The sequence below is a fragment of the Pogoniulus pusillus genome, chromosome 22, assembly GCF_015220805.1.
Source record: "Pogoniulus pusillus isolate bPogPus1 chromosome 22, bPogPus1.pri, whole genome shotgun sequence".
Lineage (NCBI taxonomy): Eukaryota > Metazoa > Chordata > Aves > Piciformes > Lybiidae > Pogoniulus > Pogoniulus pusillus.
Window position 1 is genome coordinate 8,679,739 of NC_087285.1, and position 18,597 is coordinate 8,698,335.

At 42.7% G+C, this 18,597-nt stretch overlaps 1 protein-coding gene across 1 annotated transcript; it reads left to right on the forward strand.

The window, feature by feature from the left end:
* The first annotated feature begins 3,607 nt into the window (after nt 1–3,607).
* Nucleotides 3,608–7,140, forward strand: FOXI1 (forkhead box I1). The gene is made up of 2 exons (XM_064162266.1): nt 3,608–4,230; nt 5,209–7,140. The coding sequence occupies exons 1-2, from the start codon at nt 3,657–3,659 to the stop codon at nt 5,760–5,762; spliced, it is 1,128 nt and encodes a 375-aa protein (XP_064018336.1). The 5' UTR covers nt 3,608–3,656; the 3' UTR covers nt 5,763–7,140.
* Nucleotides 7,141–18,597: the final 11,457 nt, after the last annotated feature.

Consider the following 18,597-nt stretch of genomic DNA (forward strand, 5'->3'; position numbering starts at 1 on the left):
AGTCAAAACATTACACAAGCATACAGAGTCCTTCATATTATTCTCTATCTGTGCTTTTACTTTCTGTGGTGTGCTGGTGTGTATTTACTTCTCCCAAGTCACTGCATTTCCAGAATGCTGAATGTATAGGTTACTATGGAAATGCATAGGTGAAAAAGAGAATTATCATAACTCAAGATGGCTTCCTTCATAAAAGGGCAGTCTGTTGGCTGGAGCAGAGGGGTACATAGGGGGTTGACCTAAAAGACTTGTGGAGAACAACAGTTCTACAGGGATTGGTCCTCAACTTTGCGTATTTTAGAGCTTCTCTTAAGAAACTGTGAGGAGAAAATATTTGTGCAACACAAGAGTTGACAATAGTCTTCAGTTTGGCAACCATCTTTGGTTGATCTGGCTTACAACTAATGGACTCATGGACACAGGACTGAGCAGTACAGTATGGCAATAAAAAGAAATGTGAACAAGAGAAATCCTACCCAGAAAGACCTCAATGAACCCAAAGCATTTGGAAGGAATGGTCACTGACAATGACTCCAGCATCAGCCTCCATTTCATTTCAAAGCATGGCCTGTTAGCATAGCTTGGTCATCATACTGCTTTTCCCCAGCCTCTATTATATGGAAGCCTCACCATCTTTCCTTCTGTTTTCTCCACTCCTGGGATTGCTGCCTTCTTCCAGCCCTGCCAAGAACAATAGCCTCTTGAGGATCTCAGGGCAGTATTTCTGGCTAAACTCAACTAGCTCAAATTTTGACCAGTCTTGCTCAGCAACCACAGTTTCAGCAAATTATTACTGTTGCCTTTTTTCTCTGCATGTGAGCATCTGCACCAGAAGTGCTATACAGGAGCATACATTGCAATGGTTCTCCTGCAGTAAGGTGTGCCTGCAGCACTGACAGAGCACCCTTTTTACTGGCACGGCTTATACTCTGATCTGAGCAAATCAGGCACAGTCAGTTGGAAGCAAAGTGCTGCCGGTCAGATCGCGTCTCTACTAGAAGCTGTGCCAGCACAAATGCCAGGGAGGGATCAGACCTTTGCACTCTCTCTCAGAACTCCATCGGCAGATTCCTACATTTGCCTTTGTACTTTGCTGTTCTAAAAGCAGTACCTGGCATGCTTCACCTCAGTCCTTGCTTCACTTAGTTCTGTGTGACTCTCTGCTCAGATGTCACATCAGAGTAGGTCTGGTAGTAAAATGTGTTTTCAGGCAGCTGCACAGTACAGCCAGGGGTTGACCTTACTAAAATGCACTGCAGCAAAACTTCATACAGGTTAATTTGTGGAGGAAGTTTTAGACTCTTCATCAGTCTCTGGTTGCAGAAGTAATATTTTTCCTTAGTTGTAAAGCTTGGCATATTTTCAAAGCATGCATTCACTTGGCACCCACTTCAGTCTATGTTCCTTGTAGCTGTGCATGCAGAGCACTTCAGGCAAGAAGTACTTAGACACCTCTCAGCCAAGCCCATGATGCAGTTAGCTCAGGTTTTGTTTCTTCAATTAAACGAACCCTGAGCAGTAAAACATTTGCAGATGCTTCTTGTTTTCAGGCACTTTTTTGGGTTTTGGTCAAAAATACAGTTTGTTGATAATTGATGGTCAATTGCTTTGCACCAGGCCTTAGTTAATCGTGATAATGGCTCTTCTTTTTACTCATTTATGCATTTCTTAGCTGTTGCATTGACTTTCACTGTAAATAATGGGGGTTATACTGGCAATATTTTTAACATTAATTGCAGGACTACATGTCCATTTCATTAGTATATACATGAATATGTACACATGTTAGCAAGTGAATTAGGAAGCTGCAAGCAGTGTTGCTCAAACAGCTTTTTGCATGTTTATAATTCACATTCTTAAAGAGAAGATAATTCTTTTGGATAGCTTTCATGAGGGGGGATATGCTCACAGTAATATTGCCTGAAAAATGAATCATCACTTGAGTTTTTGTCTGAGTTATTTGTTGCACAGCAGTTGTCACTTAGAAGTTAAGCCACTCCTAATATGCTTTGCTTAACTGTGTTCTGTTTCATGTGTATCTCTGCACAGGCTAGTTAGCGCTTAGAAACTCTGAACTCTGTCATTCAAACTAAAATAGCAACATGTTTGCCTCCAGCTATAGTACAGATGTTGTTCTGTGCAGTGAAAGCATGTATTTTTTAACTAACAGCTGTAGTGACGCCTCTCTGAGCTGGCCAATTGGTAAGCTTTGTCATTCTGCATTCAGTATTTTAGGTGTATCTCCAGTGACTCTTTTTCATACCTTTCAAAGAAACAAAGACAGGAACATGAGATGGGTGAATCACTAATGCCTAGGAAGGGGAGAAATCGTGGTGGTGCTGCAATGTAAAGATTGCATTGATCAATGTGTGACAAAGCAGAAGTCTTTAGTGAAGCCAGAAATGCAAATCTACAGGTTCATGGTTTAAGACCCATCTTAAAGGCACTGGTGCAGCAAGACGTTTTTACTGGTATGGTTTACTAAGGCTGAGTGAGGGTCCAAATGCATATCATTAAAAAAAATAAAAAATGGAAATGTCACATCTGAAGGGAACTGCAGTTGTGCTTTCAACTACAGTGCAGGCTTTTCTGCAGTGGGACAGGCATTCTGAGGCAGGTAGTAGTGAGATTTCAGCTCTGCTTTTTCCACCCTCAAAAGTGCAGAGTGACATGCAAGGCAGTAAGTACTTTTCCAAGTAAAGTAAGAAGAGGTAGAGTTTTTCCTTGACACTAAATTTTAGAGAAGTATTTTTTTGTCTGCATAGATGTGAATGAAGTTACTGGAAATCAGCTGAAAAGAGCTGTGCTGAAGACAGCTGCTCCTTTCCTGTTTGGAAATTCGGCTAAGAGGTTTTATGAGCTCTCTGCACCACACTTGCAGCAAAGAGGAAGCAGCAAATAAAGATTTCCCATTTCAGTTTACCAGTTCAAGCTCTAAAGAAAGGTTTGATGATTAAGCTTGTGATGTTTTTCTCACAAGATTAATCCTTACTTTAGGGAGTAATTCCATTTATATCAGTAAGATTACTCACGTGAGTAGCCAGCGACAGAATCTGCCTCCAGTACTGTGATTGCCCAGGGGGAAGTACGAGCAACTGCAATTAGAACTACAGAAAGAAAAGGAGGTCTGACCTTTTCTCTTTTTTTCTTTCTTCTCTTTTTCTTTAAGTGGATGTATATATATGCCTACTTTGCCACCCATGAGTGGAAGTGGCATTGTATTCGGAGGTGTTACTAGCAGCAGCAAAAATTGGCTTTTTTAAAACTAAACAAAACAACCCCCAAGTGCTAAAGCTCTGTTGTGCAAGGTAGCGAGAGAAGGATCTCTGCTTAGGGGGTTTAACTTGAAGGCACCTTGGGCTTTCTATATGTGCATCACATTAGTGGAAAATTCCTTCATTCATTTAGGAAGATAAAGAGTTGTAACTTTCACATTTGGTTGATGTGACATCAATGACTGGCTGGGACTGCCAGCATTCCAAAAAGGATATCGTCTCATCTGCAGCCACTCAGGGCTGTGGGGTGGAGCCTGCAGCACAAGCTGAGAGATTTACAGGTGCATAAGTAGGTAGGGAAGGGCACAGGTGATGCACCTGTCTCAGGAAAGGAGCACCAGCACAGGCGTGTCAGGATTCAGCAGCTGCCTGTGTTAGAGCATGAGCTCCTTTGATCCACCAGTGCACTCCCCACCACGCTGCAGCCCACAGTTTCCAAATATTGGACAAGAACCTCCAGAGATGAATATCTACTATGAGAACTTTTTCCATCCACAGAACATCCCTAGCCCACAGCGACCCAGCACTTTTGAGACAACGGATTACAATGCTACTCCTAATCCTTACCTCTGGCTAAATGGACCTTCCATTACCCCACCATCATATCTCCCAGGATCCAATGCCAGTCCCTTCATTCCTCAGTCTTATGGGATGCAGAGGCAGCTCTTGCCTAACATGCATGGCTTGGGAGGATCTGACCTTGGCTGGCTTCCTCTCCCATCCCAAGAAGAGCTTATGAAGTTGGTCAGACCACCTTACTCCTACTCTGCACTTATTGCCATGGCTATCCATGGAGCACCCGAGAAGAGGCTGACTCTCAGTCAGATCTACCAGTATGTGGCTGACAACTTCCCATTTTACAACAAGAGCAAGGCTGGCTGGCAGAACTCCATTCGGCACAACTTGTCTCTCAATGACTGCTTCAAGAAGGTGCCCCGAGATGAGGATGATCCAGGTATAGCTTTCTCCACCTCTGCTTTCTCTCCTCTAATTAAACTTGACTAATTTAAAAATGCCTAATACTTTATGAAAAGACATGCAGACTAGCTACAGGGTGTACAAATAGAAGGCAGCTATGCATAGTTCAGGTCTGGATCAGTGTTGCTACAGAGTCTCTGCAGGGAAGGGGATTCTTTACCACTCTAGGTCTTTGAGAGATAATCAGAGTGCTGAGTGTGAGGCTCAGTAAGCACAGGAGTAGTTGAGCTGAGTCACATTCAAAACCCACTTGGCGCAATGCCTGTGACTTATGTCAAGCTTAACTGGGAATTAATGGTAAGGGTAAGGCAAATTTGAATTTGTCAGAGCAATCCAGTAGCTTTAGGGAGTCGTTGATAATTCTCAAGAGGAGAGCAGGCTGCTTTTATTTCCTTTGTTTCTAACAGTGTTTTGCTTGGAATCACACCTCTGATGTTTGCAACCTCTTGGCTGATGTGCTGTCAGATTGTTCCTTTATTTATTGTTTTCTATCAGTAGCTCCTAAGACCCATTTGGAACATTTTAAAATCACTGAATTCTGCTGCCCCAGAGGGCCAAAAATCTGGTTCTATCTTGATAGAAACCTCTCCTACCCCGACAAATCTTGGAAGAGCAGCCGTATGTGGGATTTGATTACTCCCTGTTGTAAATTCAGAGGGCCAGCCCCTGTAGTGAAAACCTTCCCTCACCAAGAAAACAAAACCTAGAGACTCTCCCAGTGGGTCCTCTTGTCGTTTTACCTGTGTGAAGGGTCAGGACTAAAGCACACATCCCAAAACTTTACATTTCTTTCTGACTCCTGCTTTCCTGTGATTAAAAATTACTTCAGTCTTTTGTTCATTAACTGTTCTGTTTCTGTGGAAGGAGAGAGACATTGTAAAGACATAGATGACTGCTTTTTGCTGCCTGCGTGCACACTTTTAAACTAAATATGCACTTCTGTTCTCTTTGACAGGAAAAGGGAATTACTGGACTCTGGATCCAAACTGTGAAAAGATGTTTGACAATGGAAACTTTCGCAGGAAGAGGAAAAGGAAGTCTGATATTGGGGCTAGTGCTACCACCCTTGTACCTGAGAAATCAGAGGATAGTGCCCTCACTGGCAGCCCCAAAGCTGTAGAGCACCAGGATATCTTGGAAAACTCATCAACTGGGACTGACAGTTCACCTGAGAAAGGATCTCCACCTCCGTCTTCCAGTAGCCCGTGCCTCAGTAACTTCCTCTCCAGTATGACTGCCTACGTTAATGGCTCTAATTCAGGGAGCCGCTCAGTGCCCTTAGGACTCAGCTCTGAACCCATAGACAAAATGGGACAGAACATGGTAGGCTTCAATTCCTACACTCCACTCTCTAATATCCCAAATCATGGTGTGGGAGAGTGGTCCAATTCTATGCCTTCTAGTCACCTGGGCTACAGCAACTCTGTGCTCAACCAGTTTAATACTCACTTTTACAGCAGTATCAGTACAAACAACACCCTGTATTCCAGGGAAGGAACAGAAGTTTAAATGAAGGACTCTAAGACACCAAACTCTAGCTGTTTATAAGAGGAAATTATCTGTGGGCAGATGATTAGCATTAGCCTGTTGTCCCTGGGACCCACACTGCATTCTACCTTCTGACAGCCACCAACTTGCTACCCATTATACTTATCCAAATCACAAATACTGCACAGTTGGCAGCTCCTCATTAAAAACCAGAGATCATAACAGCAAGAGTAGTGAAGAGTTCTCTTGAGACACTGCTCGTATTGCTGCCAGCCATGGTCCTTGAGAAGTCACTGTTTGCCTTAGGCATGAAGCTTTTTCTGGCATGGTACTAATATTGCTCTGCATTTAAAGTGCTAGCAGACAAGTGGGTGTACCTCCACATATCCTCTCTTACTGAGAGAGGATGCCAGTACCAGACACTCTTAGCAAGTTCTTAGTTGGCCAAAGCTAGGCCGAGATGTTAAAGGTTCTATGGAAGAAATTGCTGCATAGTGAGTAGCACCCAGCGCTGGAATGCTGAGGGCTGTCTTTGGGCCTCTCTTACACTAATGCATACCTTCTCTCAATTTTCATTCCCTTTTGAGCCCAGGGGCAATATCTGTGAAGTCAGCTGGCAGCATCACAGGCACAACAGTCACTTTCAAACTGATGGGCAGCTTAGCAAAGTGTAATGGAATAGTCTTCTTCTGGTGCAGTTTGATATTAATGTTTTCAATTCTAATGACAGGGTCAGTTTAAGGTTGTTCGCTTTACACACACAAATCTGTTCACATAAGGAAAACAGCATCTGTCCTGAATATATATATATATATATATGTATGTATTTAATATGTGTGGTTTTTAGGAAGAAAATACATTTTTTCTATCTTTACAATTCTACAGGAATCACTTCTTCTGAGTCAAGAATTTGAGGGGTGGGTAGAAGGAAGAAGAAGGAGGCAGCAAGTTTAACTGCCTCTAGGTTTCCATTCAAATGTTGGATCTCTCAAAGCTCCACTTGTAGATACTATAAATAGTCACTGTGATGTATTTTTTTCCCCATTTTTTAAGTCCTACCTGTTTGTCTTCGTGCACATATTAGAAACAATGCTTACTTCTCCTACACTCTACTGGAGCAATAACAACATTTCAAAATATGAAGTTTTTTCAAGCCAAGACTTGAATCAAGTTCCACAGTTGCATAGAGTAACATTCCAAACTGGATAGGCTGCAGCAAGTTTAACTGTTCACATCTGGGTGCTGACCAGGCTTCAGGAATGACAGGAGATGTATTAATGTATTGTAACAGATGCCAATTTGTCTGGATTGTTTGTTGTTGTTTTTTTTTAACTCTGTGTGAGTGCAGTTTTGTTATGGGCCATCCTAGAAGCATTTTTAATAAAGCATTTGTATAGAAGAGTGTGTAGCTCTTTGTGTGTTTACTGTACTACTTCTCTCTTTAGATGTTTCCTTAAAAGTTTGACTTGAGAATTTGCCTGAAGAAACTGTTGTAGTTGCAAGAGGTCAGAGACTAAGATAGAGTAAGCCTAGGCAATCACAGTTTGTATGCCTGAGCAATAGCGTCGCCTGATATTATGCCAAATGCTGAATTAAAACTACCCTTAGAGTGTCTCTGCTGGAGCCAAGTGGTGCCAATCACATAAAATTTCAAAGAGCAGACAATATTCTCACAGGCTCTACATTCTTATTTATTATTTAATCTTTTTATTTTTCAACTTTTTCCACTGTTGGGGCTGCCCTGACTGTATCTAGTTTTGTACCCACTATGATAAGCTCTCGCTTGGAAGCTGTGTCCCAGCACCATGAACATTATTGCTAAAGAAAACAAATAAAATGAACCTCTGGTGGCATCCTTCTGCCATAACTATTGGTTTCTCTGAAGTCAGACAGATGCTGAGGCCTGAGCTGGAACTCCTGTCCTCACATTTTTACAGCCCTTCCAAGAATTTTATCCCAGTAGCTGTGCCGTAATACGCTCTGCAACTCAACAGCTAGGAGCATTTGTTATAGAGGGACTTGCTCCTTGACAACAGAGGAATGCATTCAGTCAGTGCTGTTGTGTCTTACATTCAGCAGACATATGCCAGACTACCTGGAACATAGCTTCTGTGGAGCATATGGCTCAGAAAACTGAAAGAAAGGCAATGTCTTTAGTGATGAAATGGAAAATATTCCAGTATGGACTCACGGAGCAGGAATGTGAGGAAAAACAAGGTGCAAATTATGCTAAAAAACAAACAAAAAAACCCCCCTGTTGTCACTCAGTATTTTCTTTGACTCTCTTAGTGTTGAGTCCCAAATAATAAAAGGAAATCCATACAGGTACACAAAAAGGTGCACTAATGATGAGGATACAATGGAGAACTGTTAGTAGTTAAGATCTGCTAAATCTCTTTACAGTCAATATGCAGGAAATGTAAGTAATGTGCATGGCAAATTATGCTTTTTATTTATTTCAAGAGGCAGGGTTGTTGTAGAGCTTTTTATTGGATTAGGCAAAGGAGTCAAAGATAATCCTATGCTGGCATTTACTTTCTTAATGGTAATGGTTTTGCCAAGATTATGAATGCAGCTTTAATATTCACTTTGAAACTGCTGCTTCACTCTTCTGGCTCACTGAGAACCTTCCCTCTCTCTTGCAGGTGATTAGTGTCATTTGTGTCTTGATAACTCTACCAGAACAAATGCTGAAGTAATCATTTCTTGCTTTGATTCAGCCACAGTGAATCAGGCTCAAGAAAATCCTACAAAGAGAAGCTAATATTAACCCAAATTTGTGCTGAATCAGTTTTTGAGTGATTAAGATGAGAGACTTCAGCGTGCAGATGCATCATACTTTGTGGCAGACTCATGGTTGCAGGACAGAACCTTCCTCAATTCATCTGTGACAAGCGACAGCCAGCGTATACTGCCCTGTGAAACCATTTTGTAACTGAGAAGAATTTAGTGTGGCTGGTGCAAACTGTGGTTGCTTTCTGTAAATGAGAGACTTCTGTATCACAGCCCCCCAGAAATAAAACGTGCTGCAGCCTCTTGGTGCAGTGAAGAACACTCTTGCAATGCTCAGTGACCAATGGTGATATAAAAATCTGTTTCCACATGCACTATAGCCAAGTTCTTTGATCAAGCATGAAAAACCACTGGGAAAAGAAACAGCAGAACACTGCAAAATATCATTGAAAGGCTTTGTAAGTATCTTGGATTGCATTCATACCAGTCTTATTAAACAAACTTCTAAGTCAAAGTGGAAGAAAAGTAAAGTTAGACTGGGAGGCTTAAAGATTTGTATTTAACAGCAAGACCTGGAATGCCTGACCTGCCAGATGGTAAACTGATGAGGACATAAATGCTACTCCTTGTTCAAAGATGGCACCAGGAAGCGTGGTCTAAGCATCCGTAAAGGAAAATCCCATTCCAGTCCTACCAGTATTTGATTCTTCAGTAAACAGCAGCGGGGCCTTTGCCAGATGCAGTGTGAATTACAGTGCACTGGCCTTTCTCTCCTGATAGGATCTATTATGAGGTTTTTTACTGTTTAGTAGTGTCAATAGTGTCTTTGTTGCTTGATGTGAAAACATTCCCAGGTGAGGGGAATAATGAGAATCTTCCCAGTAGGTTTGCCAGTTCATATGACTGCCTGTTCATGGCACTTGACAGCAATCCTTACAACTGTTTCCAAAGGATTTTGGAGTCAGAGGGTTTTGGTTTTTTCCCCTAAGTACCCACACCTCAGGATCTGTGAAGTATGGGGACACAGTCTCAAGTTGTGCCAGGGGAAGTCTAGGCTGGATGTTAGGAGGAAGTTCTTCACAGAGAGAGTGATTGGCATTGGAATGGGCTGCCCAGGGTGGTGGTGGAGTCACCATCCCTGGAGGTGTTCAAGAAAAGCCTGGCTGAGGCACTTAGTGCCATGGTCTAGGTGACTGGATAGGACTGGGTGATCGGCTAAAGTGGATGATCTTGGAGATCTCTTCCAACCTGGTTGATTCTATGATTCCTAACCTCAAGCTTTCCATCCCTCAGGTGCTGCCAACTGCAAGAATCTGTGCTGCTGTAGTCCTGGAGATATTGCTGTTAAGTACATCTCAGCTGGCGCTTGCCATGTGCAGGGCTTTCAGTACCTGGACAGAAGGACACCAGTCTTTCTTATGCTGCAGATCTAGTCATAAGGTATTAAGGACTTTAATCCATTCAAACAATCTTTCCTGAGTGGACTTGCACAATTTACTGCCTGCTAATATCCTATGCAAACTGATTTTCAGAATACCCTTCTAAAACTTATTTTGTGTGACTTCTGTTGTGTGCTTAGGAAATCATAGTATCATAGAATAGACTATGCTGGATGGGACCTTCAGAGGCTGTTTAGTCCAACCCCCACTCTGCAGTCAGCAGAGACATCCTCAACTAGACCAGGTTGCCCAGAGCAATGTTGAGCTTCACCTTGCATATCTCCAGGGATGGGGCCCCAGTCACCTTCCTAGGCAACCTGTTTCAGTGTTCCACCACCTTCATAGTCAAGAACCTGTTCCTAATATCCAATCTAAATCTGTTCTTCTCTAGTTTAAAGCCACTGCCTCTTGTCCCATGACCAGAGGCCTTTGTAAACAGTCTCTCTCCATCCTTCTTTAAGGCCCCCTTCAGATACTAGAAGGCTGCTATTAGGTCTCCTTGAAGTCTCCTCTTGAATAACCCCAGCTCCCTCAGCTTGTAGCAGAGGTGCTCCAACTGCCTGATCATTGTCATGGACTTCCTCTGGACCTGCTCCATCAGATCCATGTCCTTCCTCTATTGAGGGCTCCGGAGCTGGTTGCAGTACTCCAGGTGAGTAAAGTGACAGATCCTTTCTGGATCTTCTGGCAATGCATCTTTTATAGAGGTGAGGATTTGCTAGGGCAAATAATTAGTAACACCGAGCAGCAGGGGAGCACCAGTGTGCCTTAGAGCTCAGCAGCTATTCCATGTGTTGTTTGAACAACGTGTTCTGACATGAGCTATTGTTTGCCAGCTCGTGACAAGTTTTGTGTATGCAAACTCACATGCAAATCAGGCTTCATTTATTATGCATCGCTCCAATAAGAGTGGAGGGAAAGCAATGCTCATGGTTTAGCTGCAGCAATAAATTTTCCTATGAATAGGGCAGCTATTAAATGATTTGTGGAAAGAATGCCAAGAATGCAACAAGTTCAAAGAAGGTGGGGGGATATCTTTTTTTTTTCCCTTCATCAGCTGGGAATCTGTTTCTTCAATGCTCACAATGCCATCATCCAACTCAACTTAAACTCTTCTGCCCACAAGACATACCTGCATTCCACCTTATTGCTCTTCAATTACACATCTTTTAGTTAAAAACAACAACAACAACAAAAATTAACCCTACTCTTGCACAGCAGAAGAGAGGGTGAGGGGTCTGATGATGCCCTATCATCTTAAGTAAGTCATGGCAGACAGGAGAGGTGCCTGGGGACTAGAGGAGGGCAAACATCACTCCAGTCTTCAAAAAAGGTAAGAAGGAGGAGTCAGGTAACTATAGACCACTCAGCCTCACCTCTGTCCTCAGAAAGGTAATGGAGGAATTTATCCTTGATGCTGTCCTTAAGCATATAAAGGACAGGGCAATCATTAGGAGCAGTCAACGTGGCATTACCAAGGGCAAGTCATGTTTGACCAACTTGACAGCCTTTTATGAGGACATGACCAGGTGGATTGATCGTGGTAGAGCAGTAGATGTGGTTTATCTTGATTGCAGTAAAGCATTTGATGTTGTCTCCTACAGAATCCTTCTGGCTGAACTGAGGCAATGTGGTCTGGATGATCAGACAGTGAGAGGGATTGGGAACTGGTTGAAGGAAACAAGCTGGAGAGTTGTGGTCAATGGCATGGAGTCTAGTTGGAGGCCTGTAACTAGTGGGGTCCCACAGGGATCAGTACTGGGACCAATTCTGTTCAATATATTCATCAGTGACCTGCATGAGGGCACATAGTGCACTGTCGGCAAGTTTGCTGATAACACCAAACCTGGTGGAGTGGCTGCTGCACCAGAAGGCTGTGCTGCCATTCAGTGAGACTTGGACAGGCTGAGGGTTGGGCAGGGAGAAACTGAACGAAATTAAACAAGGACAAATGTAGAGTCTGGCACTTGGGAAAGAACAAACCCAGGAACCACTATAGGTTGGAGACTGATCTGTTGGAAGGCAGCAAATGGGAAAAGGATTTGGGGGTCCTGGTTGATGGGAGGTTGACCATGAGCCAGCAACGTGGCCTTGTGGCTAGGAGGGCCAATGCTATTCTGGGGTGTATTAGAAGGGGCATGGCTAGTAGGTTGAGAGAGGTTCTCCTGCCCCTCTATTCTGCCCTGGTGAGGCCACATCTGGAGTGCTGTGTTCAGTTCCAGGCCCTCCCATTTAAGAGGGAGATGGAATTGCTTGAGAGAGTCCAGTGCAGAGCCACAAAGATGATTAAGGGAATGGAACATCTCTCTTATGAAGAGAGACTGAGGGAGCTGGGGCTCTTTAGGTTGGAGAAGAGGAGAATGAGAGGTGACCTCATTATGTTTGTAAGTATGTATAGGGTGAGGGCCAGGAGGATGGAGCCAGCCTCTTATTGGTGATGCTCAATGACAGGACAAGGGGTAATGGGTGGAAACTGAGGCACAGGAAGTTTCATTTAAACATGAGGAGGAATTTTTTCACTGTGAGGGTGACAGAACACTGGAACAGGCTGCCATGGGGAGTTGTGGAGTCTCCCTCGGGGGGTTGGACTGGATGAGCTTTTGAGGTCTCTTCCAGCCCCTGACATTCTATGATTCTATGATATTTACTCAGTCTCTCTATGTGCTTCTTTGTAGGGGACAGTGTGGCTTCAGCTGCAATGAGAGCATTCTGACATCCTTCCTTGCCCTGGGCCTGCCACAACTCTGAACAGACCAATTTACCTCAAGTCTGAGGAGCTCCTCTGGATCTCCTTTGTAATTCTGGCACTGGAAGCAAATGTTCCTTGGCAGCATCTCTGGGATGCTCAAACTTCATTAATCCCTGAGCTTGCATGATGATTTCCCCTCGGTGGAGCAATAGGTAACATTTCCACAAGGATGAGGAGTTTAGGGTCTCTGTTTGGGTTTTTTTTTTTCATTTGCTCAGATGATACTACAGAATTTTAATATAAAAATAATTTAACTATAAAATTCTACAGGACAAGTTAAAATTAATACTAATAATCAGGCCTTATCCCAGATCTTACTTTGCATTAAATTGGGTAGACCTATTTTAAGTCACCTGCAAGTGTCCCTGTAATAGGTTATTTCTTATTTTCATTTGGAACATCATTGAAAGATAATGTTGTAAATTTGTGCAACCTTATAGGTTAGTGTTTATGCAAATGAATATGCAAAGAGGCATGGTCTTCTATCCCCTGGCAAGTAAGGTAGCTCTTAAAAATTGAAAGCCCTCAGACTACTGTCAGCCAGGACTTTTTTTTTTCCTCTCTGTGGAAGTGCATTTAACATTCCTTGCCCTGTACAGAAGGGGAAAATTAAGGTCATAGCTGTGGAGAAACCTGTTGATGATAACTGATAATATGAAAATGAAGCAGTCAAGCAGGCTGTGGATAGCACAGGTCAGGTCTGCTTAAACAAAAGTGAAGTTTGAAATACAGTGATAGAAACATGAAAATTCGGGAATGTGAGAGAAACAGAAGCCACCAGCTGTGGTCTGATTAATCCTTTAATGCTGCTGTTATTTCCTGCTTACCATGTGGGACAGGTGATGGCCAGAGTGGCCTGTTATCACAAGTGACTGCTTAGAAGGGGAAAAACATCAACAAGCATGACAGAGAAAAGGCTGACCCAAAGCCTGCAGTGTGTGTCCAGAGCACCACTGAGCAAACAAAAGGTCTGCAGCTTGAGAGCTTTCCAAGTTCTTGCTTAAGACACAGTAGAAGTATTAGCTATGTCCTGTAGTTTGTGCAAGTCTGTGTTAGAGTTGCTTGACCTCTAAGGTCTCCTTGGGTGGTTGGGGTGCTATTACTCTTACTGATGGGATCCAACTGTAAAGCTCTCTGCTGTATTACTACATTTTTACGATACACTTAGTGAGACTCTTCATCTGCTAACTAGTTTGGCTTTGCAGGTTGTACCTGGAAAACGTATAAAGGAGTTTGATATTAGGTTTCAGTGCTTCTGTTGCAATAATTCAGTGAATATCCAGTTCAAATGGCACTCTGGTGGGTCTCCAGATGGAGTCCATTGTAGCAAATATGGCACCTAAGTGAAGTCATCTTCTTAAGTCAATAATACAATTCATTAATGTTGTGGGTTCTGCTTAATAGTGGGTGTGTGTTCACTTATACAATGTTATCCTTCCCAAAACTCATTCATTTGGCCCTTTCAACTTCAGGCTTTGCAGACCAGCAATCTGAAAGGAAGAACAATTCTCAATAACTTTTCCTATCACCAAGGCTGTTCTATAAATCTTGAAGAGATTTCAAAATTCCCATGCCAGACCCAGTTATCCCAAAACATATCCCTCAAGCCTGCTTGTTTTATTTTTCCAATTTAAGAAGCTTGACCACCTTTTCCCCTTTAGTCTGGACAGCAGTGTTGTCACCATGAAAGCTGACAGTCACAGAGAAGATAAGGAGGACACAGCATACCTAGGTTATTATGTGCTTGGGTAAAAATTACAACATAATGCAGCTCCCTATATTGCACTTAGAAGAACTGGGAAAAGCATCATCATCATCCTGCTTTGCTCTAGACTCCTTGTTCTATCCATGTGATTATATCTTACAGCATGTAATTATCTCCCTGTTGCAGCCCCTAACGAATCAATAATCCTTCCTTACCCTTTCTACCAAAAGCAGTGAACACAAAGTTCCAGTGAGCAGAACTGCTTAAACTGAATTGTAATGGCTCTTCAAAGAATTGCAACATCAGGCTCTTAATTACAAAGAACATATAGCCATTTTAACCTCATTAGCAGAAGCCGTTTTCTCTGTAGCCATCTGCATTGTCACTAGAAAACAATTTTCTAATGCACCAAAATTTGAACAGCACTGATCATTCTGCAGTCCCTCCTGGGTAATGCTCATCCCCAGGTGCACTCTGCACTCATTATGGTGTAACAGGTACACCATGCAAGAAAAGTAGGCCTTAATCTCAGGTGTTTCACATCGTAGTCATGAGATAAAAGCAGAAGAGCTGTAGAACAGCTCAACTTGGCTAGACGATTCTTCTTACCTTGATGATGTGTGTTTATAAGGAGGCTTTCCACTTGCTGAGCTGGTGAGTTTGTGACTGCATTCACTCTATTACCATGCAATTTGTGGCACTTTTGTAACAGAAGACCCCTTAAGTAATAAGAAGGCACTTGACATTCCAACTAAATCATGCTTTATTCCACTGCAGTCAGAAACAGCATATGAAACCAAAGAATCCAAGCAAAGAAAGACATGATCATGCATATTAATGATCTCAGAATGCAGAAATTTCTGATACAGCATGCAAAAATAAACACTCTTAGTTATGCATTAGTGTTATCATGGAAATATTTTATAAACCTGTAAGGTTGTGTTCTGAAATAATTTGCTCTGTTTAGATTAGTTTTATCAGTTTAATACTGAACGAACAACCTAAAAACATTAAGAAGTTTGTTTGTTGTGATGTTCAATCTTATTTTTTGTTCTCTTTCTTTAAATGGATTCTTCAGAAGGTGTATTTGAATTGAGGTTAGTGTAGGTTTTATAGTAGGCTTTGTAGGAGGCTTTCCTTCTAGAAAAGGAAAGGCTTTTTAGAATAATTTCCTTATCTTCCACTCATAATTGTATGGAAGGAAGTAAATGATATCCCAGCCCCATATGTACTGTTCATGAGAACCAAACATAGATGAGAAGGGGATTCCTAGTTCCTAGATTTGAAAATCACTTAGGAAAAAGAGAAAGAAATAAAACACTGCAGCAACAGTTCTGGTTCTTGCACAATTTTAAGGTTGAAATCAAATACAAATGTGTCTCAGAAACTTGCCTTTCCTTGCCTTTCCCCTTTGCCTGCTTTTTTTTGTTCCTGTAGGAAGCCCACAAACTTCAGTTTTCTCAGTTTTTGAGCAACTATATCAAGAGATTTTATGTTAAAACAGAAATGTTTTTAGACTGAAAAAGTAGTTCAATGTTTTCCCCTGAGACTTTTGAGTACTACTCCAATACAGGAGCTTTCACCGTAGGATTTACTTAATTTTCTTGAGGACTTATGTAGCTGCTACAAAATGTTAATGCTTTGAACGAGAGAACACAATCACATATTTTAGGTATTGTTTCAAGAGTGATGTGACAGCACTGAAATTATGCTATAAGATCCTGGGCCCTTTGAGACAACCTGGAGAAGGATCCATGCAGCAGTAGCAGCCCTTTGTGATGATGTGCTCTGAATCTGTAGAAGGAGAAAACAATGGGGAGAAATATTTGCCTTAATAACTACTTAGAGACATTCCCAGGGAAAAGATCCAACCCAGAAAAGTACAGAACAGAGAAAACCAGAAACAGTCACTCTCATAGTCCTGTCAGGAAAACGTCAAGTTCATTATACACTGTGCCCATATAATAAGGCACTGAATGGAAAATTATGGAAATGAGCATATTATTTTAGTAATTTGTGTTTGCATCTTGTGGAAAAATAACCTAATTGGTTTTTTTAATGGTTTATATTATGTTAAACAAACCCCACAAGCTCTCAGTGCTGCTGAGCAGAAAACCGAAGAGTTTTACCCTAGTTTCATGTGTGAGTCGCAGGTTCCTGCTGTATCCAGCTGAAATTGGTGAAAACGAGATCAGAATCAGACCCAAACCACAGTTCTTGGGGGGAAAAAAATCATAGATCTATGTTTATAATATTTAGCAATAAAATTTACAGCCCTGTTATCTGCCAGCTATGCAAAACCAAACACTTGTACGGGTGGAGTGTGCCACATGTTTATATGTAAACAATTGGCCTAACCCTGCCCGAGGGCACTGCAGTGTGGCAGCAGCCAGGAGATCGCTGGGGTTCAGAGAAACCAGCCGGCGCAGGAGAAAGTTAATTTGTCTAAGCTACCGAGAGGCAACGCGAGGTGAAGTTCCAGTCCAAGCTAGAGCTCACGTATGTGAGCAGACTGCCGACTAGGCGTAGAGCGGAGCCAAGGGAAGCTGTGCTTGCCGGAGCGATCTCCAGGGCAGCTGTGCGCCAGGAGAGCTGCACGATGCTTGCGCTGTATGTCGACGCAGCTTCCGCGCCACACGCGGTCCTCTGAGGTCTCGCCCCAGGCCTTGGCTCCTTTGCGCCACTTGCCAGCACTGAGAGCAGCGCAGGCATGCTGCTCTAGCCTAGGAGAGCCTCTCTCTGGCATCTCCCACACAATACAGAGAGCTGAAGGTCACAGAAGGTTCTGTGCTTCTCTTACTTCTCTGAAAAGCTGTTTCGGGTCATTCATTGAACGGAGCTGCACACAGAATCTTCGTACTGCAGTTTTAACCATGATAGAGAATGCTTTCTGTTGCCTCTTGCAGTCACAGTCAGTGAGTTTGATCATGAGATTTAAATGAAAGATTTCCTGGCAGTCAAGCAGACTTTCTTGCTATCTGCTACAGAGGAAACTGAGTCAGATGGGTGCTACCGTTCCTGGAGAGCCAGGTAAGCTTGGCAGGCTCTCGGCAGACAGAGGCTGCCCTCGCTTGAGAGAGTGCTGCCTCTCTGCTGTGGATTTTGAAATTGAAGCTGGTCAGGTGGCAGTTTTGCAAGCTGTAAGGAAATGACTGTCACTAGGGGACAGGATGACAAGAGAGAACTATGAAGTTGCATCCTTCTTGCGGAGTGTTTGCTTCCTCTGCTGAGGAACCCTAGTAAGCCTTGTAAGCCTTTTATCAGAAGCTTTTGTGGGGGCTGCAAAAATCTGATGAAAAGCCCTTTCCTTTTTGTGCAGCTTAGCTCTTTGGTAGAAATTACCAGCCAGGCTGAGGTAATCTAGGCCTTAATCAACATGATAATTTGCTTCATGAGATATCTGAAGCCTATCTCCACTGCTAGAAAAAAGGAGTCATTCGAGTCATTGTGTATCTGAGATGTGGAGCCCGTGCAAGAAGGTGCAGTAGTTTGCTATAAAGCCTTGGAAGAGGTTGTCTTGTTTAAAGCCTGCTGATCTGGTCTTTGGTTGGTCTGTGTTTTGTTGTGAAATGCATAGAGATTTTTTTGCTCAATAGCAAAGATGAAGATCAAATTTGAGGAAACTTTGGGTAAACTGAAGAAAGAGCAACTTAGGCTGTACTGTGATGAATCATTAATTTAATGAAACTTGTCACTGCTTTCTGGGTTATGACAGAAAATACCTGAAGCACAGCAAAGGCTGTAAAGTACACATTTGTATCATATCATAGTATCATCAGGGTTGGATTTGTGTGTGTGTATTTTATGAAGGAAAGGGAAATCTTTCCTAAATCAACCAACTAAACTGAATTCCAAGAGAAAACCTTTAACCATGCTGGCAAATACGTATCTTTCAAACACCAAGAAACTTTGAAGTGAAAGTTCCAGCTAGTGTGGCTTTGGCAGGAGAGAAAGGCAGGCCAAACCAGTCTAACTGCCTCCTCCCTGACGGGGCACTGCTGCCGTTGTGACAGAAGGAGCAGTACCCCTCCCGTGGCTGGATGGCAACGAGGCTTTGGGGACTATACAGGGCGTGTGGAAGGCAGACTTCAAACTTGGCCAGATGGCAGTGAGGGCAGAGAGGTTAAGATCTAACCTGACACAGTGTCGCTCTTTAGCCACTGTTCTAGGCCGGAGAAGCGTTAGGAGATGCTGAACTCTCAGTACCTGTAACAACCCATATCTCTCCTT